Genomic DNA, 18,539 nt, shown 5'->3' on the forward strand with positions numbered 1-18,539 from the left:
TTTCTTTTTAGATGATGGATGGACAGATGGATGGACAAAAGGAAGGATGGATAGTTGGACAGAAACTAGATTCATAGTGAGAAAGTAAAATGATATGGTGATGGTAAGAATACACCTGAAGCCTTCTGCCTTTATCCTTGTATTTTCTTTGCTTTTTTTTTTTTAAGTTTATTTATTTTGAGAGAGAGAGAGGACGAGCTAGAGAGGGGCAGAGAGAGAAGGGGACAGAGGATCTGAAGCAGGCAGTATGCTGACAGCAGAGAGCCTCATGCAGGGCTCGAACTCATGAACATGAGTCCCTCATGAACAGGGAGATCATGACCTGAGCCAAAGTTAGGTGCTTAGCTGACTGAGCCACCCGGGTGCCCCCTCCTTGTATTTCCTTCTATGTTTTCTTTAAAAAAAAAAAAAAAAAAAAAGTTTTAAATTTTTATTTATTTATTTTTGAGAGAGAGAGAGTACATGTGCAAGCATGAGCAGTGGAGAGGGAGAGAGAGAATCCCAAGCAGGCTCCATGTTGTCAACACAGAGCCCAATGTGGGGCAACACAGGGCTCGATCTCACCAACCGTGAGATCATGACCTGAGCTGAAACCAAGAGTCGGATGCTTAACCAACTGAGCCACCCATGTGCCTGTCTTCTATGTTGTCTTTAAGAAGATGAAATTGTATAGGACTACCTGGGTGGTTCAGTCAATTAAGCATCTCTTGGTTTCGGCTCAGGTCATGATCTCACAGTGAGTTCAAGCCCTGCATTGGACTCTGTGCTGACAGCACAGAGCATGCTTGGGATTCTCTCTTTCCCTCTCTCTCTGGTCCTCCCCCACTCGCTCTCTCAAAATAAATAAACTTTCAAAAAAAAACTTTTTTAAAAAGACAGAATTATATATATATATTTTGTAAAGATTTCTAACTTTCAGAAAGTTTTTAAAAAGTTAGGAGGGAAGGAGAAACGCTGTTCTTTACAACAGTTTATTCTGTGATGATTTCGAAGTCTATTTTAAATTTTAAATGTTTGGCCTAACGAGTGACTTTTTGGTTTTTTGTGATGTGTGTTGGATGAGCTGTCATGTCATATGTGTAAGTTAATGTTTTTTTCTTACTACAGCACATAATAATATGTTGGCATGTATACTGTGAAAGTAAAATTCCTGCAAAGGAAAATTCTAGGTAAAGCTCCGTATAAAGCTCTGTATAGTGAATATTAGTTTCCTGCCAGGAACTGCCTTTCTCTGGCCACTGCTCTTCCAATCTATTATTAGGTCAGTCAAAGAAAACCTTTCCATTGGAGGCTGAGATTCCATAAACTTGCAAGTATAATTTTTTTTTTAATTTATTTGTTTTTGAGAGAGAGAGAGTGAGAGAGAGTGAGCAGAGGAGGGGCAGAGAGAAAGGGAGAGAGAATTCTAAGCCAACTTCACACTGTCAGCACAGAGCCTGATGCAGGGCTCTGTCCCACAACCCTGGGATCATGACCTGAGCTGAAATCAAAAGCCAGACGCTCAACCGACTGAGCCACCCAGGCACACTGCGAGTGTAATTTTTAACATTCGATGTTATGCTTCAGCGTAAAAGTTTTTTTTTTTTTAATCTTTAAATAACTTACTTTATTATCACAACAATTTTTGTGTGTTCATTAGTTCAAAAAATATTTTGACTGTTGGCTTAAGATAGAACTTTCTCAAGATTGTTGTCTGTCACTTCTTATTCGTCTGCTTTTCAGCTTCTGAGTTTTTGTTGTTATTGTCTTATCTTTTATTTTCTTTATTCTGTTGGGTTTTTGGACTTTAAAAATTCCTTACCATCTTTTCGTGGGATCTTGGAGTGAGAGGAGCTAAGTGGGCATGTCAAATTCATGATCTTTAACTGAAAATCCTCTTATCTCTGTAAGCATTCAGACATTTTTATTGTATCTTACTTGCATTTAAGCTGTCTTAATGTTAGGGATTTTGATATGTTTTATCAACTAATCTAATCTAATATGTAAAGTAATAATGTTTTTGAATTTTAAAATATTAAATGTTTTTAAATTAAATTTTAATTTTTACTAAGAATCCAGGGTTAAAGATTTTTGGTATTTTTGAATAAAATGATTACCATTAAAAAAATTTCTTAACTGTATAGTATGTTGACTGACATGAAAATAGTTATAGATAAAGTCTAAAATTATATTTTTCTTATAATCTTATTTAATCTTCATGGTTATAAAAAGCAGTGGTAGCTTTTTAAAATACTTCCTCAATACCATTTATGATCATTGGAATTTTATTTTGTTTTATTTTATTTTATTTTATTTTATTTTTTTAATTTAATGTTTATTTATTTTTGAGAGACCGAGAGAGACAGAGTGTGAGTGGGGGAGGGGCAGAGAGAGAGAGAGAAAGACACAGAATCTGAAAAGGCTCCAGGCTCTGAGGTGTCAGCACAGAGCCTGACGCGGGGCTCGAACTCACAAGCTGTGAGATTATGACCTGAGCTGAAGTCGGACGCTCAACCGACTGAGCCACCCAGGTGCCCCAATCATTGGAATTTTATAAGACAGAATAAATAATGTAAATCATGCAATATGAAATCTGCTTTTACTAAGTAATTTAGTGTTAAATGTGATACATCATTATATAAATTTTACTTCAGGAATAGACAAGGGAAATTTGTTGTGGGGGTGAGCTTGAGTAAAATTTCATAAGATCTAAAAATTCACTTAAGGAAAAATTTCAGATATTTCAAATTCCTTTTTAGCTCATGACTAACTTTATGTATAGCTTTATTATCTTTAATTGATTTATTCCTCAGTATACCAGTGCTACATTAGCTGGAAACTTTTTTTTTATAATGAAACCTTAGTTTTTATTTTTATTTATTTATTTATTTTTATCTTAGAAAGAGAGAGAGCAGGAGCAGAGAGAGGCAGAGGAAGAGAGAGAGAGAAAATCTTAAGCAGGCTCCACACTCAACTCAGAGCTCAATGCTGGGCCGGGCTTGATCCCACAATCCTGGGATCATAACCTTAGCCAAAATCAAAAGTCAGATAGATGCTCAACCGACTGAGCCACCCAGGCACCCTGAAATCTTATTTTTCTAATAGCATTCTGTCTTTGTATTCTTAATTGTTTTTAATGTTTATTTATTTTGAGAGAGAGAGGGTGTGAGCAGGGGAGGGACAGAGAGAGGGAGACAGAATTCAAAGCAGGCTCCAGGCTCCAGGCTATCAGCACAGAGCCTGACGCAGGACTCCAACGCACGGACCGCGAAAACATGACCTGTGCCAAAGTCAGATACCTAACCTACTAAGCCACCCAGGTGCCCCATCTGTCTTTGTATTCTTAACTGTAACATCTGTCATTTTTTTATATGGAATAACTAGCATATTTTGTTTTGCCCATCTGTAGCATTAAACTGTTATGGATTCTCAAAGATAATAGCTCTTTTGAAGCAGTTAACAGGAGAGATACTCTTTTCACAGTGGTATTCCTTTTAAAATGTAAATATTTTCTTATTATGAGAATAACAAAGTGTCTTTAAGCCCAAATCTTAAAAATCTTTGCTTAATTATTCCTTTTTTTTTTTTTTTTTTAATTTGAAGTTACCAGTCTGGACTAGTATATAATATCCACAGATCATAGGACAAATAAAGGGATTTGTGGGTTAGATTGTTCTAAGATTTGAAAACTCTCTTTTATAGGTACAGACACAAAAAGAATAATGATAGCTAATTACCAAGTCATTATAGAACACCTGTGGTTTGGCAAATAGCAACTTCAATACGAAATAATCTGCATTCTGTAAAACAGTTATGCAGAAAGCAGTGTTTGCAAGACTCAACCCGTAGTAAAAGAAAAAAATACCAAAAATGTTCTTAAATACTCAAAATTAATTTCTGTTCTTTTTATTTTATACCCAAATCCTTTTATTGCATTCATGTTTTTAAAATATAATATTTGGGTTACTAAAGTATAAATAAAATACACTCAACATGAGCTTTATGAATATAATCTGTCAGCATAATCTTTTTGAAAGAATATAATGGTAATGGTTCAGGATAAAAATGGATCCTTCTTGATTAGAAACACTTTTATTTGGAATTTTAAAATAGTTTTTAAAATCTAAAATTGATACTCCTTTTCACAATAAGAAATTAGTAAATGAGGTCTGCACAAAGAGACCTAACACTTTTTTTATTTGGGGGAAAAAAGGCAATCAAGTTTTGGTAGTTCACAGATACCTCACTTTTTAAAAAACTGGTATTATGCTCAAAATAATGAAATCTACAAGAGTAATGGTTTGTATTGATTTTGATAACTGCTGTTTAGAATATATGCTACTTTGTGTTCTGATCAGCGTTTGCTTGCAAATAAGATAATTTACTATTGATATAGTTTGTTCCTTCAGTAATCACATTGACTAGGCATGGGAATGACACAGCACTGATTTCCAGTTGCTCACGAAAGGATAGGAGAAGACAGATAAATAAGAATATATAATAAGTCATACCATGGGCTATGTGCTATGCTGAAAGTTCAGGGCAGGGCTGGGAGCATCTAGGAATAGTATTAAATTCATCCTGGCGGCATTAGAGAAGACTTTCTAGAGGTTTCAAACAACTCTTAGAGCTAGATGATTGGGAATAGAAGGTGTGCAGAGGAGGACTCAAGGCAGAGAGTAGTGCAGCACATATAAATGCAGAGATGAATGAGAAAACTGAGTGCACAGCACATTGGAAGAGAACTTTGGGTAATTTGGTGGTAACATAGGCAGAAGGAATTTACAAGATAGGAGACTAGGTTAGATGATCCTATTATAAAGATCGTAGGGGCACCTGGGTAGCTCAGTTGGTTGTGTCCGACATCGGCTCAGGTCATAATCTCACTGTCCGTGAGCTTGAACCCCACGTCGGGCTCTGTGCTGACAGCTCAGAGCCTGGAGCCTGTTTCAGATTCTGTGTCTCCTCTGTCTCTGCCCCTCCCCCACTCATGAGCGCGCGCGCGCGCGCGCGCGCGCGCGCTCTCTCTCTCTCTCTCTTTCTCTGTCAAAAATAAATAAACGTTTAAAAAAATGTAGATTTATGCTGTATACATTTCTCAATCGATAATAATCGTAATGGTAACAGAAGTAATGACTGGGCTAACATTTCAGATGTTTGCCATGTGTCATGTATTAATCTGAGTCTTTACTTTTTCTCATCATCTCTTTTAACCTTCAGTGTCCTTCCTATCTTATTTTCATAAAATATTTTTATATTTGGAAAACTAAAGTTTAAAGTAGCAGTATTAGCAATTTCCTTTAGTAAACGTAACCCTTGTGTTAAATTTACAGAAATAGATGAACCATAGTTAATATTATAGGTTTGGATTTGAAGTGAAACAAGATGTAAATCACTGTAATGATTTTAAACTTTCTTTTTATTTTTAATTTTTTTTAATGTTTATTTCTGAAAGAGAGAGACAGAGCACGAGTGGGGGAGGGGCAGAGAGAGGGAGACACAGAATCTGAAGCAGGCTCCAGGTTCTGAGCTGTCAGCACAGAGCCCGACCCGGGGCTCAAACCCACAAACCACGAGATAATGACCTGAGCTAAAGTTGGATGCTTAACTGACTGAGCCACCCAGGTGCCCTTGTGATGATTTTAAACTTTCAAAAAAAAATTTTTTTAATAGTTAACTTAGTTCCTTAATTTTTAAAGCAGCTTTATTGAGGTATACATGACATACAATAAAATGCACATACCTTGGTTGGCTCAGTCAGTTAAGCGTCTGGTTAAGCATCCAACTCTTGGTTTCGCTCAGGTCGCGATTTCACAGTAGGTAAGAATGAGCCCCATGTTAGGCTCTGCACTGACAGCATGGAGCCTGCTTGGGATTTTCTCTCTCTCTCTCTCTCTCTCTCTTTGTCTCTCTGTCTCTCTTGCTCTCTGCCCCTCTTCCCACACTCTCTCTCAAATAAATAAACATTAAAAATGCACATATCTTAAATGTACAGTTTGATAAGTTAGACATATGTGTACACCTTTGAAACAATCCCCCATAATCAAGATAATGACCATATATGTCACTACCCAGAGCATCCTCATGCCCATTTGTAATCTCTGGTCCCCCTTGTCCTGCTCTTTACCAAGCAAACATTCATCTGCTTTCTGTTGCTGTAGGTTAGTTTGCAGATATTTTAAATACTTAAGTATCATTTGGGTCTGTTCTATAGTTTCTTTATTTTTTTTTTGCATATATCCTTTTATTTTTTTAATTAAAAAAATTTTTTTTTAATTTACATCCAAATTAGTTAGCATAGAGTGCAACAATGATTTCAGGAGTAGATTCCTTAGTGCCCCTCACCCATTTAGCCCATCCCCCCCTCATACACCCCCTCCAATAACCCTCTGTTTGTTCTCCATATTTATGAGTCTCTTCTGTTTTGTCCCCCTCCCTGTTTTTATATTATTTTCGTTCCCCTTCCCTTATGTTCATCTGTTTTGTCTCTTAAAGTCCTCATATGTGTGAAGTCATATGATTTTTGTCTTTCTCTGACTAATTTCACTTAGCATAATACCCTCCATTTCCATCCACGTAGTTGCAAATGGTAAGATTTCATTCTTTTTGATTGCTGTGTAATACTCCATTGTATATATATACCACATCTTCTTTATCCATTCATCCATCGATGGACATTTGGGCTCTTTGCATACTTTGGCTTGCACACACAATATTGTGTGGCTTACACACACACATTTCCATACACAATGTTGATAGTGCTGCTATAAACATTGGGGTGCATGTGTCTCTTCAAAACAGTACACCTGTATCCCTTGGATAAATGCCTAGGAGTGCAATTGCTGGGTCGTAGGGTAGTTCTATTTTTAGTTTTTTGAGGAACCTCCGTACTATTTTCCAGAGTGGCTGCACCAGCTTGCATTGCCATGTTCTATAGTTTCTTTAAATGTGTTACTTTAGAAGTAGGTGACACTCACCAAAGTTTCAAACACACATATCATTCCCTTATCTAATACTTTATCTGAACAGGAACCTCTCATGTTCATTCTTCTGAAGAACCCTTAAGTAAGGATTCAGCAGCAGAATATCAAGATTTTCATGAACTCATTATCGTTCTCTCTTTTGAGTGTTGTCCCATCACTTTGCCAATAAATATATTTCACATCATTGTTTTAAACAGCTGCATAATACTCTCTCCTATTACTAGGTGTACCTTGATTTTCTGAGGCAGTTCCTCCCTGTTAAACATTTAGATTGTTTCTAGTTTTTTGATAGTCATAAAAGAAATATTTATCAGACTTTTACTGTCTGTCAGGTACTGTTCAAGGAATCGATAAGGACTCTGCCTTTAGGAATTTACATGGCAGTGGAAGAAAGAGAATGAATGAAAACCAACAAATGAGGCCGTTACAGATTTTTAATTGGCACCAAGAAGGCAATAAATAAGGGAGATGTGGCAGGAAGCAGCATGCAGCTTTAGACAGGCAGGTTAGGAAGATTGCTCTGAAGAAGTCGCCTGAGAAATGACAAGAGCTACAGAATATTGTTGGAAGAAGTCATGACAAGAGTAAAGGATCTGACATGGTTATGTTTTCTTCATAGAGTAGCAATTAATTAAAGAGAAACTTTTCTCGGACCATTCTTGAGATTAATCTTTTTATAAGAAAATTAAAAGAAAGGAACCTCTATGGTATTTCCAAATTTACACTAAAATGCTACATGAAGAGGGACGCATTTCAGAAATATAATGAATGAGTCAATGGATAAAATATACCAAGTCAGTGGATCAAGTTCCCTGGGCAACTATAATAAAACATAACTAATAAATAAAATAATTTAAGGAGTTGTTATATAAGATAATGGCTAAAAAGTTAGAGGTCTTTAGGAAACAGAAAAGCTGAGACCATTTATCCATTCATGTAACAAATATTGAACATCCTCCCTGTGATATGATGTAATGCTGTAGGTACTAAGGACACAAGAGTAAATAAAACAGATAAAAGACCGTCCTTTGATGAGACTTCCATGAGACAAAGACGGAACATAACAACTGTTTTGAAGAAAACTAAAAGCATAATTTTATATAATCTGTATATTTTAGTAGTTTTAAAATTATTTCCAACATGTGTTATCTTAGTACTTAAACATTATTCTGCTGTATGTCCAATTGTCTAATACTAAAAAGGGAGAAATAATCATGTAATGTACCTACATATTTCAGTCTTATTTCTGTATTTCCAAATTGTGTGCAGGAGGTGATCTCATCCACTCTTGTGATTTTAGCTGGCATCTATTTGTAGTTGATACTTAGAACTACCCTTTCACGAAAAGTCTTGTTTCCTACCATTTTTATATCTCAAATGCAATGTCTGGAAAGCAATTTAAGTTTAAATATAGAAGAGAGATTACTCATCCCACCCCCACCCCCAATCTGCCTCCTCTATTTCATCATCATGTTTTGTGTAATATCGTTGTATATGTCCTAGATTCTATGCTCTGTTATTATCTGTTTTAGTACCTTAGTTCTAAGGTTGGGACTGAAGGCAGAAGTGTATATAGTACACAGAATTATTGATTTTGAGTATAGAATTAATAATCATGAGATGCTTAGAAAAAAAGTATAGGATAATTATAAGATAATTAAGTATAGGATAAAGATAATTGAGTTGCTAATAAAATTTTGCAATTTAACTGTAAGATTAATGTTTTTTCCTGGTTATTTTTTCTGTGCCTTGATAATCTTTATTTATTTGAACTTTCTATTGTAAATGTGTATTAAAACTTGGATCACCTATGTATTAAGTCTAAATAAATAAGTAAGGGTTTTAGGACTAAAAGATGTTCTATAATTCTGGTGTACTGAGATTTAAAGATTTATTCCTTTAGACCTTTTCTCTTAAGAAATTTTGTGAGATTACACTGAGGTGGTTTTTTTTTTTTTTTGTTTGTTTGTTTTTTGAGCTTATTTATTTATTTTGAGAGGAAGGAAGAGAGAAAAAGTGCGAGTGAGGTAGGGGCAGAGAGAGAGGGAGAGAGAGAGGATCCCAAGTAGGCCCTGCACTGTCAGTGCAGAGCCTGATGCAGGGCTCGAACTCACAAACCATGAGACCATGACCTGAGCCAAAGTCGCTTAACCAACTGAGCCACCTAGGCAGGCATCCATACACTGAGTTCTTATTTCACTTTATAATATTTATTTAGGTGAACTAATCATTTTTTGTGTCTTTTTTATATAGAGAGTCCTTTAAACCTATCTCATATTTTCAGGTGAAGATTTGATTTTTTAAAGTGTTAATTTTATATTCTTGATATAAAGAGTTTGTGGTACAGTATACCTAATGGTTTGTTGGAAAACAAAAATTAATAGTTATAAGACTTTCCGAGTTTTAAATGAATTTATCTTCTTTTCTAGGTTTGTTAAAGTTTTGCACTGTCGGATTTTGTGGAATTGGGAGCCTAATTGATTTCATTCTTATTTCAATGCAGGTAAGTTAGTTTCAATCTAGAAGATGAACTACTTTTACATTCAAACTGTGATCTGTGATCTTTTCCTGGTATATTTTAGATATATTAGAAAGCACACTTTATCTCTTAACTCAGGCAAAAACACCCTGTGGGGCAAAGTATCCCCTGATGAGAACTGAAACTTCCCCCTCGAGCAATAAGAACTGCCCTGAACCAGCAAGACCCCACAGGATTGATCCCCAGACAGTGATCAACCTGACCTTTGCTGCCCCACCTTCATGTAACCACCCACCTTTGACCCACATTTTTGTGATAGAAATCTACAAATATTTCCAGCATTTTGAGAACCTAGTCCATCGTCTTACCAATGTTAGCCTCACTGAAATAAATTCCTTTCTTGTTTCAAAAAAAACAAAAAACAAAAACTAAGAATAAATATATTAGAAAGCAGTTAGGAATACTTTTTCAGTTTTTCTTTAGATACTAGATCTCAGGGATCATAGCTATGTTTCCAAGTAGCATTTCCCAACCTGTGTTCTACCAGTTCATAGTTCTAAAAGACGTAAGAACTTCATAAAGAAAGGATTCAGTGCTCAAATATGATTTGTAAATGTGAATTCAACTGAGATTTCTTTACCGGATAACTTCTAAGAGTCTTTATAATTTGTATTATGAATCTCTAATAGGGATTAAGATTATTTCTTGGATTTATTATTTATTTTCCTGGATGGTCACAGCCACATTGTCAATTATTATAATAGAATATTGATGGGGATCTGATATTTGCATATGAACATATATAGGCAGAAACAATGTTTGTGGTTTGTTTGTTTTTTTTAATGGACAGGCACTGTATATTAGTATTCTCTTGGTTGTAAATTACAGAAATTGAAATCCAGCTAGCTTAAGCCAGAAAGAAAAAAGCAATGTCCAGGAGGTCTGTAGAAAATCTAGGAATGAAAAAAAGAAAGAAAGAAAGAAAGAAAGAGAGAAAGAAAGAAAAAAGAAAATCTAGGAATGGGTTGGTCTTGGGCAAGACTAAATCCATAGGATCAAATGATGTATTTGGGGACTCCCCTGACACTCATCTCTGCTTCTCTGTGTTAACCTCATTTTCTCCTGCTGCACTGGTGTGGAGGCAGGCAAGTTTGTGAAATGCTATCCTGTAGCATTTAAAAGGGCCACCAGATGTTTTACATTAAATTACCCTGAACTGGTGGTGGTTAACTCATGAGGATTCTTAAATTAGAGAAGGAGATAAATTTATCACAACAAATGTCACAAAACAGCATTTCAGTACGCATTTATGGAGCACCTAATGTCTTCAGCAAGTGTGTCATTATGTATGTAGAGCATCATCAGTTTTGGTCTTCTTTCTCATACAATATTTCCACTCCTCAATTCTGTCTGCTTCATGTTAATCCTTATGTTTTAAAAGAAAGTCAAAATCCAGGAGATTTTGGTAGCATACTGTGAGGAGGGTACCATACTGTGAGGAGGAGGCAGCATATGGACCAATAAGATACCAGAATTAAACAAGGAAAATATTTGGTTTCAAAGTTGGAATTTTCCTGTCTTTATTCATAAACATATGCCTAACCAAATATCCTGCCTTCTCTGACTGTGGGACAGGCAAGCAGGCATGAAGAGGCTAAGGTACTTGTGCACATATGCTTGGAAATGGATTTCTCACTTCAAATGAGGATCCAAGGAACTTAATGTATTATTGGGATTCTTTAAGATATCCATAATTCAATGTCTTTGAAACCCATTAGGTAATATTTTCACACTAGGTTCTTTCTTTGGTGACGTCATTGCTTTATAGCTTTATTTATATCAGATTATGGAGTTTTTTGATTCAGCTACTGCTTTCTGGTACATGAATGCCTGAACTTTTGAGAACAAATAGTTTGTTTCTTAAAGATCTTGAATTAAAACTATCGCATTAAGAAATATTGAGGCAGAATTAGAGCGTTTGAATTTCTGCAGTAAATTTCTCTAAGTAAGGCATGTTAATAGGCATTGCCACTTTAGTTTTAGACCGCTTTCAGATTGGAGAAAAGATAAGTTTTCAAATGTAGCCAAAATAGGAGATATAGCCTTATTCTACATGACATTTAATATACTTAACATGTGATGTTGACTGCTTTAGTTTTTAAGGATTATTTTTTCAGCAAATCAAATGTTTTTAGTATAAATATTATAAACTATGTTAATGTTTTTGTCCCAAACATATTTTTTCCAATTTCTCATAGACCTTTTACATTTGTCCATCATCTTTTTGTTTATTCTCTTTTCTCATTCTCTCCATTCTGGGTGTTTTTTTTTTTGTTTTTTTTTTTTTTTTTTTTTTGCCATTAAATATTGTTCCCCAGTGAATAGCAATGTTTTTCTATTGGGCTGTGATCCCAGAAACATATTGTGCATGAACTCAAGACCTATAAAAACATACTTGCTTCACAGTGTTTATAACAAAAATCTAGGAAAATCCTCTTTAAAAATATAGGTCTAGTTATTTCAACTTTGAACCAAAATAATATAAAGTATAATGTATATATTGCTAAAGTAAGCTTTACATGTCACTGTATTTACTGAAAATACTTTAATGAGTTTATGTAATAAACTTTTGAAGTTTCTTCTTTTTCTGTTCTTAAAAAGTATGGAAATGGCAGTGTGAATTAATAGTATGAAACAATACATAGAATTAATTCAGCTTTTTTGTGCATTCAACAAAAATCTAAATCAGTGATATGTGTGTAGCATACAGTCTTTCAGTTATAAGTAGCTGTTGTATATAATTACAATATATATATATAGTTATTTATAAGGCAGTTCTGAGGATTTTAAAATAAACATTCTTTTGTGCTTATACATTTTTATATGTATGTCATGATGGATAGATTAGGCATTTAATTTTTTTATCAGAATAAGTATGAGAATATTTTGATTTCATTTAAACTTCTTTCCTTACTTACACAATTTGGACATTTTTAACAATACCAAAACCACTGATGTGGACTGTGCCAAACAAAAAGAAAAGAATGTTTCCTCTCGTAAGTGGAGACAAGATGGCCACAAATCAGAAAGATGGGGATGGGTAGAGGGAAAATGGAAATATGAGTTGGAATGTAGAAAGTTGTTGGAAGAAAGTACATCAGCGGTGCTTTGTGACAATTTAAAAAATTCTATGCATCATGGAAGAAATTACTTTCATTTTTATTCCTATTAGCATTACAGAGTATATCTCCTTAAGGGACTAATAAACTATGTAAATAGTAGAAATTCACAAAAGCAGCATAATTTCAAGACATTAATTAATTTTAAAAATGTATAAAATATCTTGTTAGTTTGGCATTTAATATAGATAATTTTTTTTAGCACTGCATTATATATTGTTTCTGTGTTATTTTTTTTTTAACTTTCAAACACCAGGTTTGACTTTTCACTCATAAATTTCTTTAGAAAAAAAGAAAAGTTTTTGGGGCACCTGGCTGGCTTAGTCTGTTAAGTGTCCGACTTCAGCCCAGGTCATGATCTTGCAGTTCATGAGTTCAAGCCCTGCGTCTGGTTCTGCACTGACAGTGTGGAACCTGCTTCAGATTCTCTCTCTCTCTCTCTCTCTCTCTCTCTCTCTGCCCTTCCCCCTACCACCCCCAAAATAAACAAACATTTAAAAAAGAAAAAAAGTTTTTAAAATTCCCTATAGCACTGGTAGTGTGCTAAACCAAGAGTATGCCATCAGAAGTTTTGGCTGATTTGAACTGAATGCAGTACACCCTGTGAAAAGTGTGGCTGTGTACGAATTATGGGGAAAGTAAGAAGCTAAAAAAGATAGTTTTTAAAAGTGATTTTTTTTTTCTTTAGGCCCTTAAAGCTCTAAATTTCCTGGTGTCACTTGAGAGGTAATAAAATAAAATTGAATACGATAAACTATAAATAGTAGGTTTTATGCCATCAGGGAAAACGGGTTTAGTGAGTACCAGTTAGGTATAATAAGTTGAGGTCCTGCGCTAGAGAAACTTATACTCTATCCCCAAAGTGGTCTGATAATAAGATCCCACTTATCAGAAATAAAATGTTTCCTTGAGAACTGCAGGCTTAAAATAAAAATGAGTTATCTTTATTTTATCTTGTTTAAATTCTTTGAATTTTACTAAAAATTTTAAAAACCTATACTTTTCAGTGTAGAACATAAGCAAGGCTTAACTTGTAGGTTCACTTCTGTGTAAGCCAGTTTGTTTCGTCCAATGCCTAGCCTACATCCTTGCCCTGGGACACACATACTATTGATCAAAAAAAAGGACTAACCATGTAATCACCCTAAATCTGTTACCAGTGCTGGAAAAGTGGATCAAAGTCCTTGATAGTTCACTAGATGTTGGACAGCAATATATAAAAAGCAGTAGACGTTTTATAGATCTCAGTTCTTTCAAATAGCTCTCTGTATTGTTTATTTAACCCTGGTGTGATTTATTGGGGAAATAAACTAGAAAACTGAGGAGACTAATAATTTGTGTAGCCTCTGCTCTGTCATGTGACCTTAACTAGGTAGATTTCACTTAGTTCATTTATCAGGTGGGCAGATTTTTATTTAGTGAATTAAAGGAATGTTCAAAAAGTAAAGAGTATCTTAAACTGGTTTTGAGAATCATCCCAAAGCTGTGTTTTCCTCAAGAGATATATAATATATGAATCTTACTCATTTCTTGAGGAATAATATTGATATTGGTTATTAAGCATTTATACTAACAAGTCTTTAAATCAGATGAAGTCAAGGGGTCTGAATGTATAACTTCTGGCACTATGTAGGAATTTTGGTGCTTAATTTATTATTTAAATGTTTATTTTGGGGGCACCTGGGTGGCTCAGTTGGTTAGGCGACCGAATTCAGCTCAGATCATGATCTCATAGTTCGTGAGTTCGAGCCCTACGTCGGGCTCTGTGCTAACAGCTCAGAGCCTGGAGCCTGCTTCAGATTCTGTGTCTCCCCCTCTCTCTACTCCTCCCCTGCTCACGCTCTGTGTCTGTTTCTCAATAATAAATAAATGTTTAAAAAAATTTAAATGTTTATTTTTTATTTTTGAGAGAGAGCATGCATGAGCAGAAATGGGGCAGAGAGAGGGGAACCGAAGATCCCAAGTGGGCTCTGTGCTGACAGCAGAGAGCCCAGCCCAATGTAGGGTTGGAACCCACGAACCTTGAGAACATGACCTCAGCCGAAGTCAGAAGCATAACTGACTGAGCCACCCAGGTGCCCTGGTGCTTAAATGTGACTAATCAGAGTTTTAATAGCCTCATATTAAAATTAACCACACGCAGAAGTCAGCTATGGACACAGAAATGTAATTTGACTTTTAAAAGAATATACATGTATTTTTTGGGGGAGAACTAGGATGGATACATATTGCATCATGATCCTGTAATTGCGGACAGTGGGGTCATTTTACTTTTCACCAGGTTAGTAGGTCTTTAGGAGATGATTTGATCTTGCCAGTATTGAACTTGCATTCTTAATATGGAGAAACTCCTAAGTGCATTATATAGAAAAATGGTGCATTGATAGAGTTGTATAAAGTGTTCTTAGTTTTTTCCTTTCCCTTTTTAGTTTCTGCATAACGTTTAAATTTGTAAAATAATTTGAGTTACCTAAGCCAGTATGACTTTGTTGACAATGCAAAGCCATTATATGCAAGGGCATAGATTGCTATTGCTGAAGTTCAGATATTGGAGTACTTACAGGTAACCACATTTTTTTCTTGAATTAATTTGTTTTTATTCGAATGTTACTTAAATATAGTCAAACAAAATACATTTTCCACTAACAAAATCAAAAGTTTACAAACAAAACTATAACATTAATAAAGTTCAAATGAAGTAAGCTCTTTTTTGATCTGGTAAAAAATAAATCCATATATAATATAAAATTTGCCATTTTAACCTTTTTTAACTTACACAGTTTGGTGGCATTAACTACATTCAGAATGTTGTACAACTGTCACCACAGTCTATTTCCAAAATTTTTCACCACCTGAAATGGAAACTCTGTACCCATTAAGGAATAACTCCCCATTTCCCACTCTCCCAACCCCTGGTAACCTCCAATCTACTTTCTGCCTGTATGAATTTGACTATTCTAGATATTGCATATAAGTAGAATCATATTTTTGTCCTTTTATGTCTGACTTAGTTTACTTTAAATAATGTTCTCAAGGTTCATTGATAATATGGCATGTATTAGAACTTCATTCCCTGTTATAGCTAAAGAACATTCCATTGTATGTATATACTACATTTTGTTTATCCATTCATCTGTTGATGGATACTTGGGTTGTTTCCACGTTTGGGCTATTGTGAATAATTTTTGCTATGAATATTTGTTTGCAAGTATCTATTTAAGCCCCTGTGCAGTTCTTTTGGATGTATACCTAGGAGAAGAGGAACTTTTACATTAAAGCTAATTGAGGAGATGGGGCACCTGGGTGGCTCAGTCAGTTGAGCACCAGACTTCGGCTCAGGTCATGATCTCACGGTTTGTGGGTTTGAGCCCCACATCAGGCTCTGTGCTGACAGCTCAGAGCCTGGATCCTGCTTCAGATTCTGTGTCTCCCTCTCTCTGCCCCTTCTCGGCTCACACACACACACACACACACACTCTCTCTCTCTCTCTCTCTCTCTCTCTCTCTTTCTCTCTCAAAAATAAATAAATGTTTTTTTAAAAAAAGCTAATTGAGGAGAATATCTTCATGACCTTAGATTGGTTAAATTTTTTTAAACAAGATCCTCAAAACATAAATCATAAGGGAAAAATTATTGAATATGATTACCTTAAAATTAAGACATTCTGTTTTAAAAAGAATGTCATGGACATAGACCAAGTTAACACTTAATAGACTAAATAAAAGGATACTAGCAATAGGAATTGATATGTGGAATATACAAATAATTTCTGCAAGTTAATAAGATAGAGATCCTAATAGTTAAATGAGTACAGTAAACTAATAGGTGATTCACAGAATCACCTGAATAATATGTAAAAAAATACTTCTGGGCAATTACTCTAAAAAATTTGTATTGCTTCCACAAGGGGACATGAGCAGAGATGTCTGTTGTAGCCTGTTTGTGGGAGCAGGAAGTTGGAATGAACCTAGATGTAAACACTGATAAGAGAATGGATGCATTCTCATGCTAGGCAGCAATTATAAGCACTTACCTAGATGTGCGTATGCCATATGGAAATGTCTTAAAATTATAGCATACTATGAAAATAGTTTAAAACTGAACAAGATCCACAACAATATTATCTGAATAAATTAAAAAAGCATATTCAAAGAACATGTTTTTTTTTTAAAAATAAACATGTATCCAGCTCATATACCAAATTAAGTGTATGTTCATTTTTTGTGTGGTTAGGTGTATGAGCAGGAATTAGAATTAGAATGGAGATTAGAAGATAAAGAACAAAAAAAGGCAGGGAATTTGGTGACCACTTAACATTCTTAACTTTAATATGTATTTCTAGGTTTCCTGATTTATTTTTTTGCTATAGACTTTGCATCTATAGAAAAGCCTATCCTTTTAAGTAAACAATTCAAGATTTTTTTGCACTTAAGCTGCAAATAAAATCTCATGGTGAAGACAATCAGAAACAAATTAAAGAAGAAATTAAATTCCACTCAATTCCTTCAAACCTCCACCATTTTCACAGAAGTAGGGTGTGGTAGGACAAAAGATACCCATGTTAAGTCCCTGGAACCTGGGAGGATTACCTTATTTGGGAACAGAGTCTTTGCAGATGTGATTAAGTTAAGGATCTTGATATGAAGAGATCATCCTGTATTATCTAGGTAGGCCTTAAATCCAAAGACAAGTGTCCTTATAGGAGACAGAAGGGGAAAAGACAGACACAGAAAAGAAGGCATTGTAAAGACACAGGCAGAGATTGGAGTGATATGGCCAAAAGCCACAGAATGCCTAGCAATGCTGATTGCTCTCAAAAGCTAGAAGAGGCTTAGAAAGGATTCTCCCCTTAGAGTCTCTGTAGGGCGTGGGGCTGTTGGAGATACCTTGATTTTAGGTTTCTGGCCTTAGATCTGTGGGAGAGTGAATTTCTATTGTTTTAATCCACTAAAGATTGTGGTAACTTGTTATAGTAGCCCCAGAAATCTAATATAGAGGTATTTGACATGGCTTTCTTGTGGTTTTAAGGCTTCTCACGCAAGAGACGTTGATGCCCATTGTACAAAACAGCTTCCCACAGTGTAGTGGACCTCCTGTTTCCCTTCTTAGAAGATGAAGATTTGTAGCACCCTCCATTAATTGGACCCATAGATTTCAGAAATCTGCCCCAGCTTATCAAATGGAAATACATCATGGTATAGAATTTGGCCTCAGGCTATTTTTTTTTATTTTATTTTTTTAATGTTTACTTATTTTTTGAGAGAGAGCACCAGCAGGGGAGAGGCAGAGAGAGAGGGAGACACAGAATCCAAAGCAGGCCCGTCATGGGGCTCAAACTCATGAACGGCAAGATCATGACCTGAACCGAAGTCAGACACTCAACTGACTGAGCCACCCAGGTGCCCTGGTTTCAGGCTATTTCTTAGCAGAGAAACAGACTTATAATTTTAGGTTTTATACTGTGTTGTCAATGAACAAATGGACATAGGCCTATTTAGCTGAGTAAAAAAGTTCCCAGTATGGGATATTTTTAGACTTGTGATTTTATAATTAACAACTCAGTAATATACTCATTATAAAGGAATTTATAATTGGCACATATATTGTACATAAGTGTATATAAGATGCTTAAAAACAGATTTAATTTTTGATTTTGATGAGGGAATATGGATTTGAATAATTAAAAATTTTACAGCAGATAGTTTTCTTAAAAATTAAATCAGATGAACAATTTCTTCTTTGATGGGATAGTTCATAGAAGAGTATATTAACAACACCTTATACATGTGTTTATATTTAAATTGCAAGGTCATACAAGATGTAGAAATTGTAAAGTACCGTATAGATCAACTTATTCTGTTCCTTTTCATATGGATATGAAAAACTGAGATCCAGAGAAGATTCATCCTACAGCTAGT

General features: G+C 35.0%; 1 protein-coding gene across 2 annotated transcripts in view; it reads left to right on the forward strand.

Annotated features, from left to right (window-relative positions):
* The window catches only part of TM2D1 (TM2 domain containing 1), a 50,619-nt gene that overhangs the window by 23,109 nt on the left and 8,971 nt on the right, over positions 1-18,539 (forward strand). For both annotated transcript variants that reach the window (XM_078451848.2, XM_078451847.2), the window contains exon 5: positions 9,392-9,465. In XM_078451848.2, the coding sequence (XP_078307974.2) occupies positions 9,392-9,465 (74 nt within the window). The remainder of the gene's footprint in view (positions 1-9,391; positions 9,466-18,539) is intronic.

The sequence above is a fragment of the Panthera onca genome, chromosome C1 (assembly GCF_046562875.1).
Source record: "Panthera onca isolate mPanOnc1 chromosome C1, mPanOnc1 haplotype 2, whole genome shotgun sequence".
NCBI classification, from domain to species: Eukaryota; Metazoa; Chordata; class Mammalia; order Carnivora; family Felidae; genus Panthera; species Panthera onca.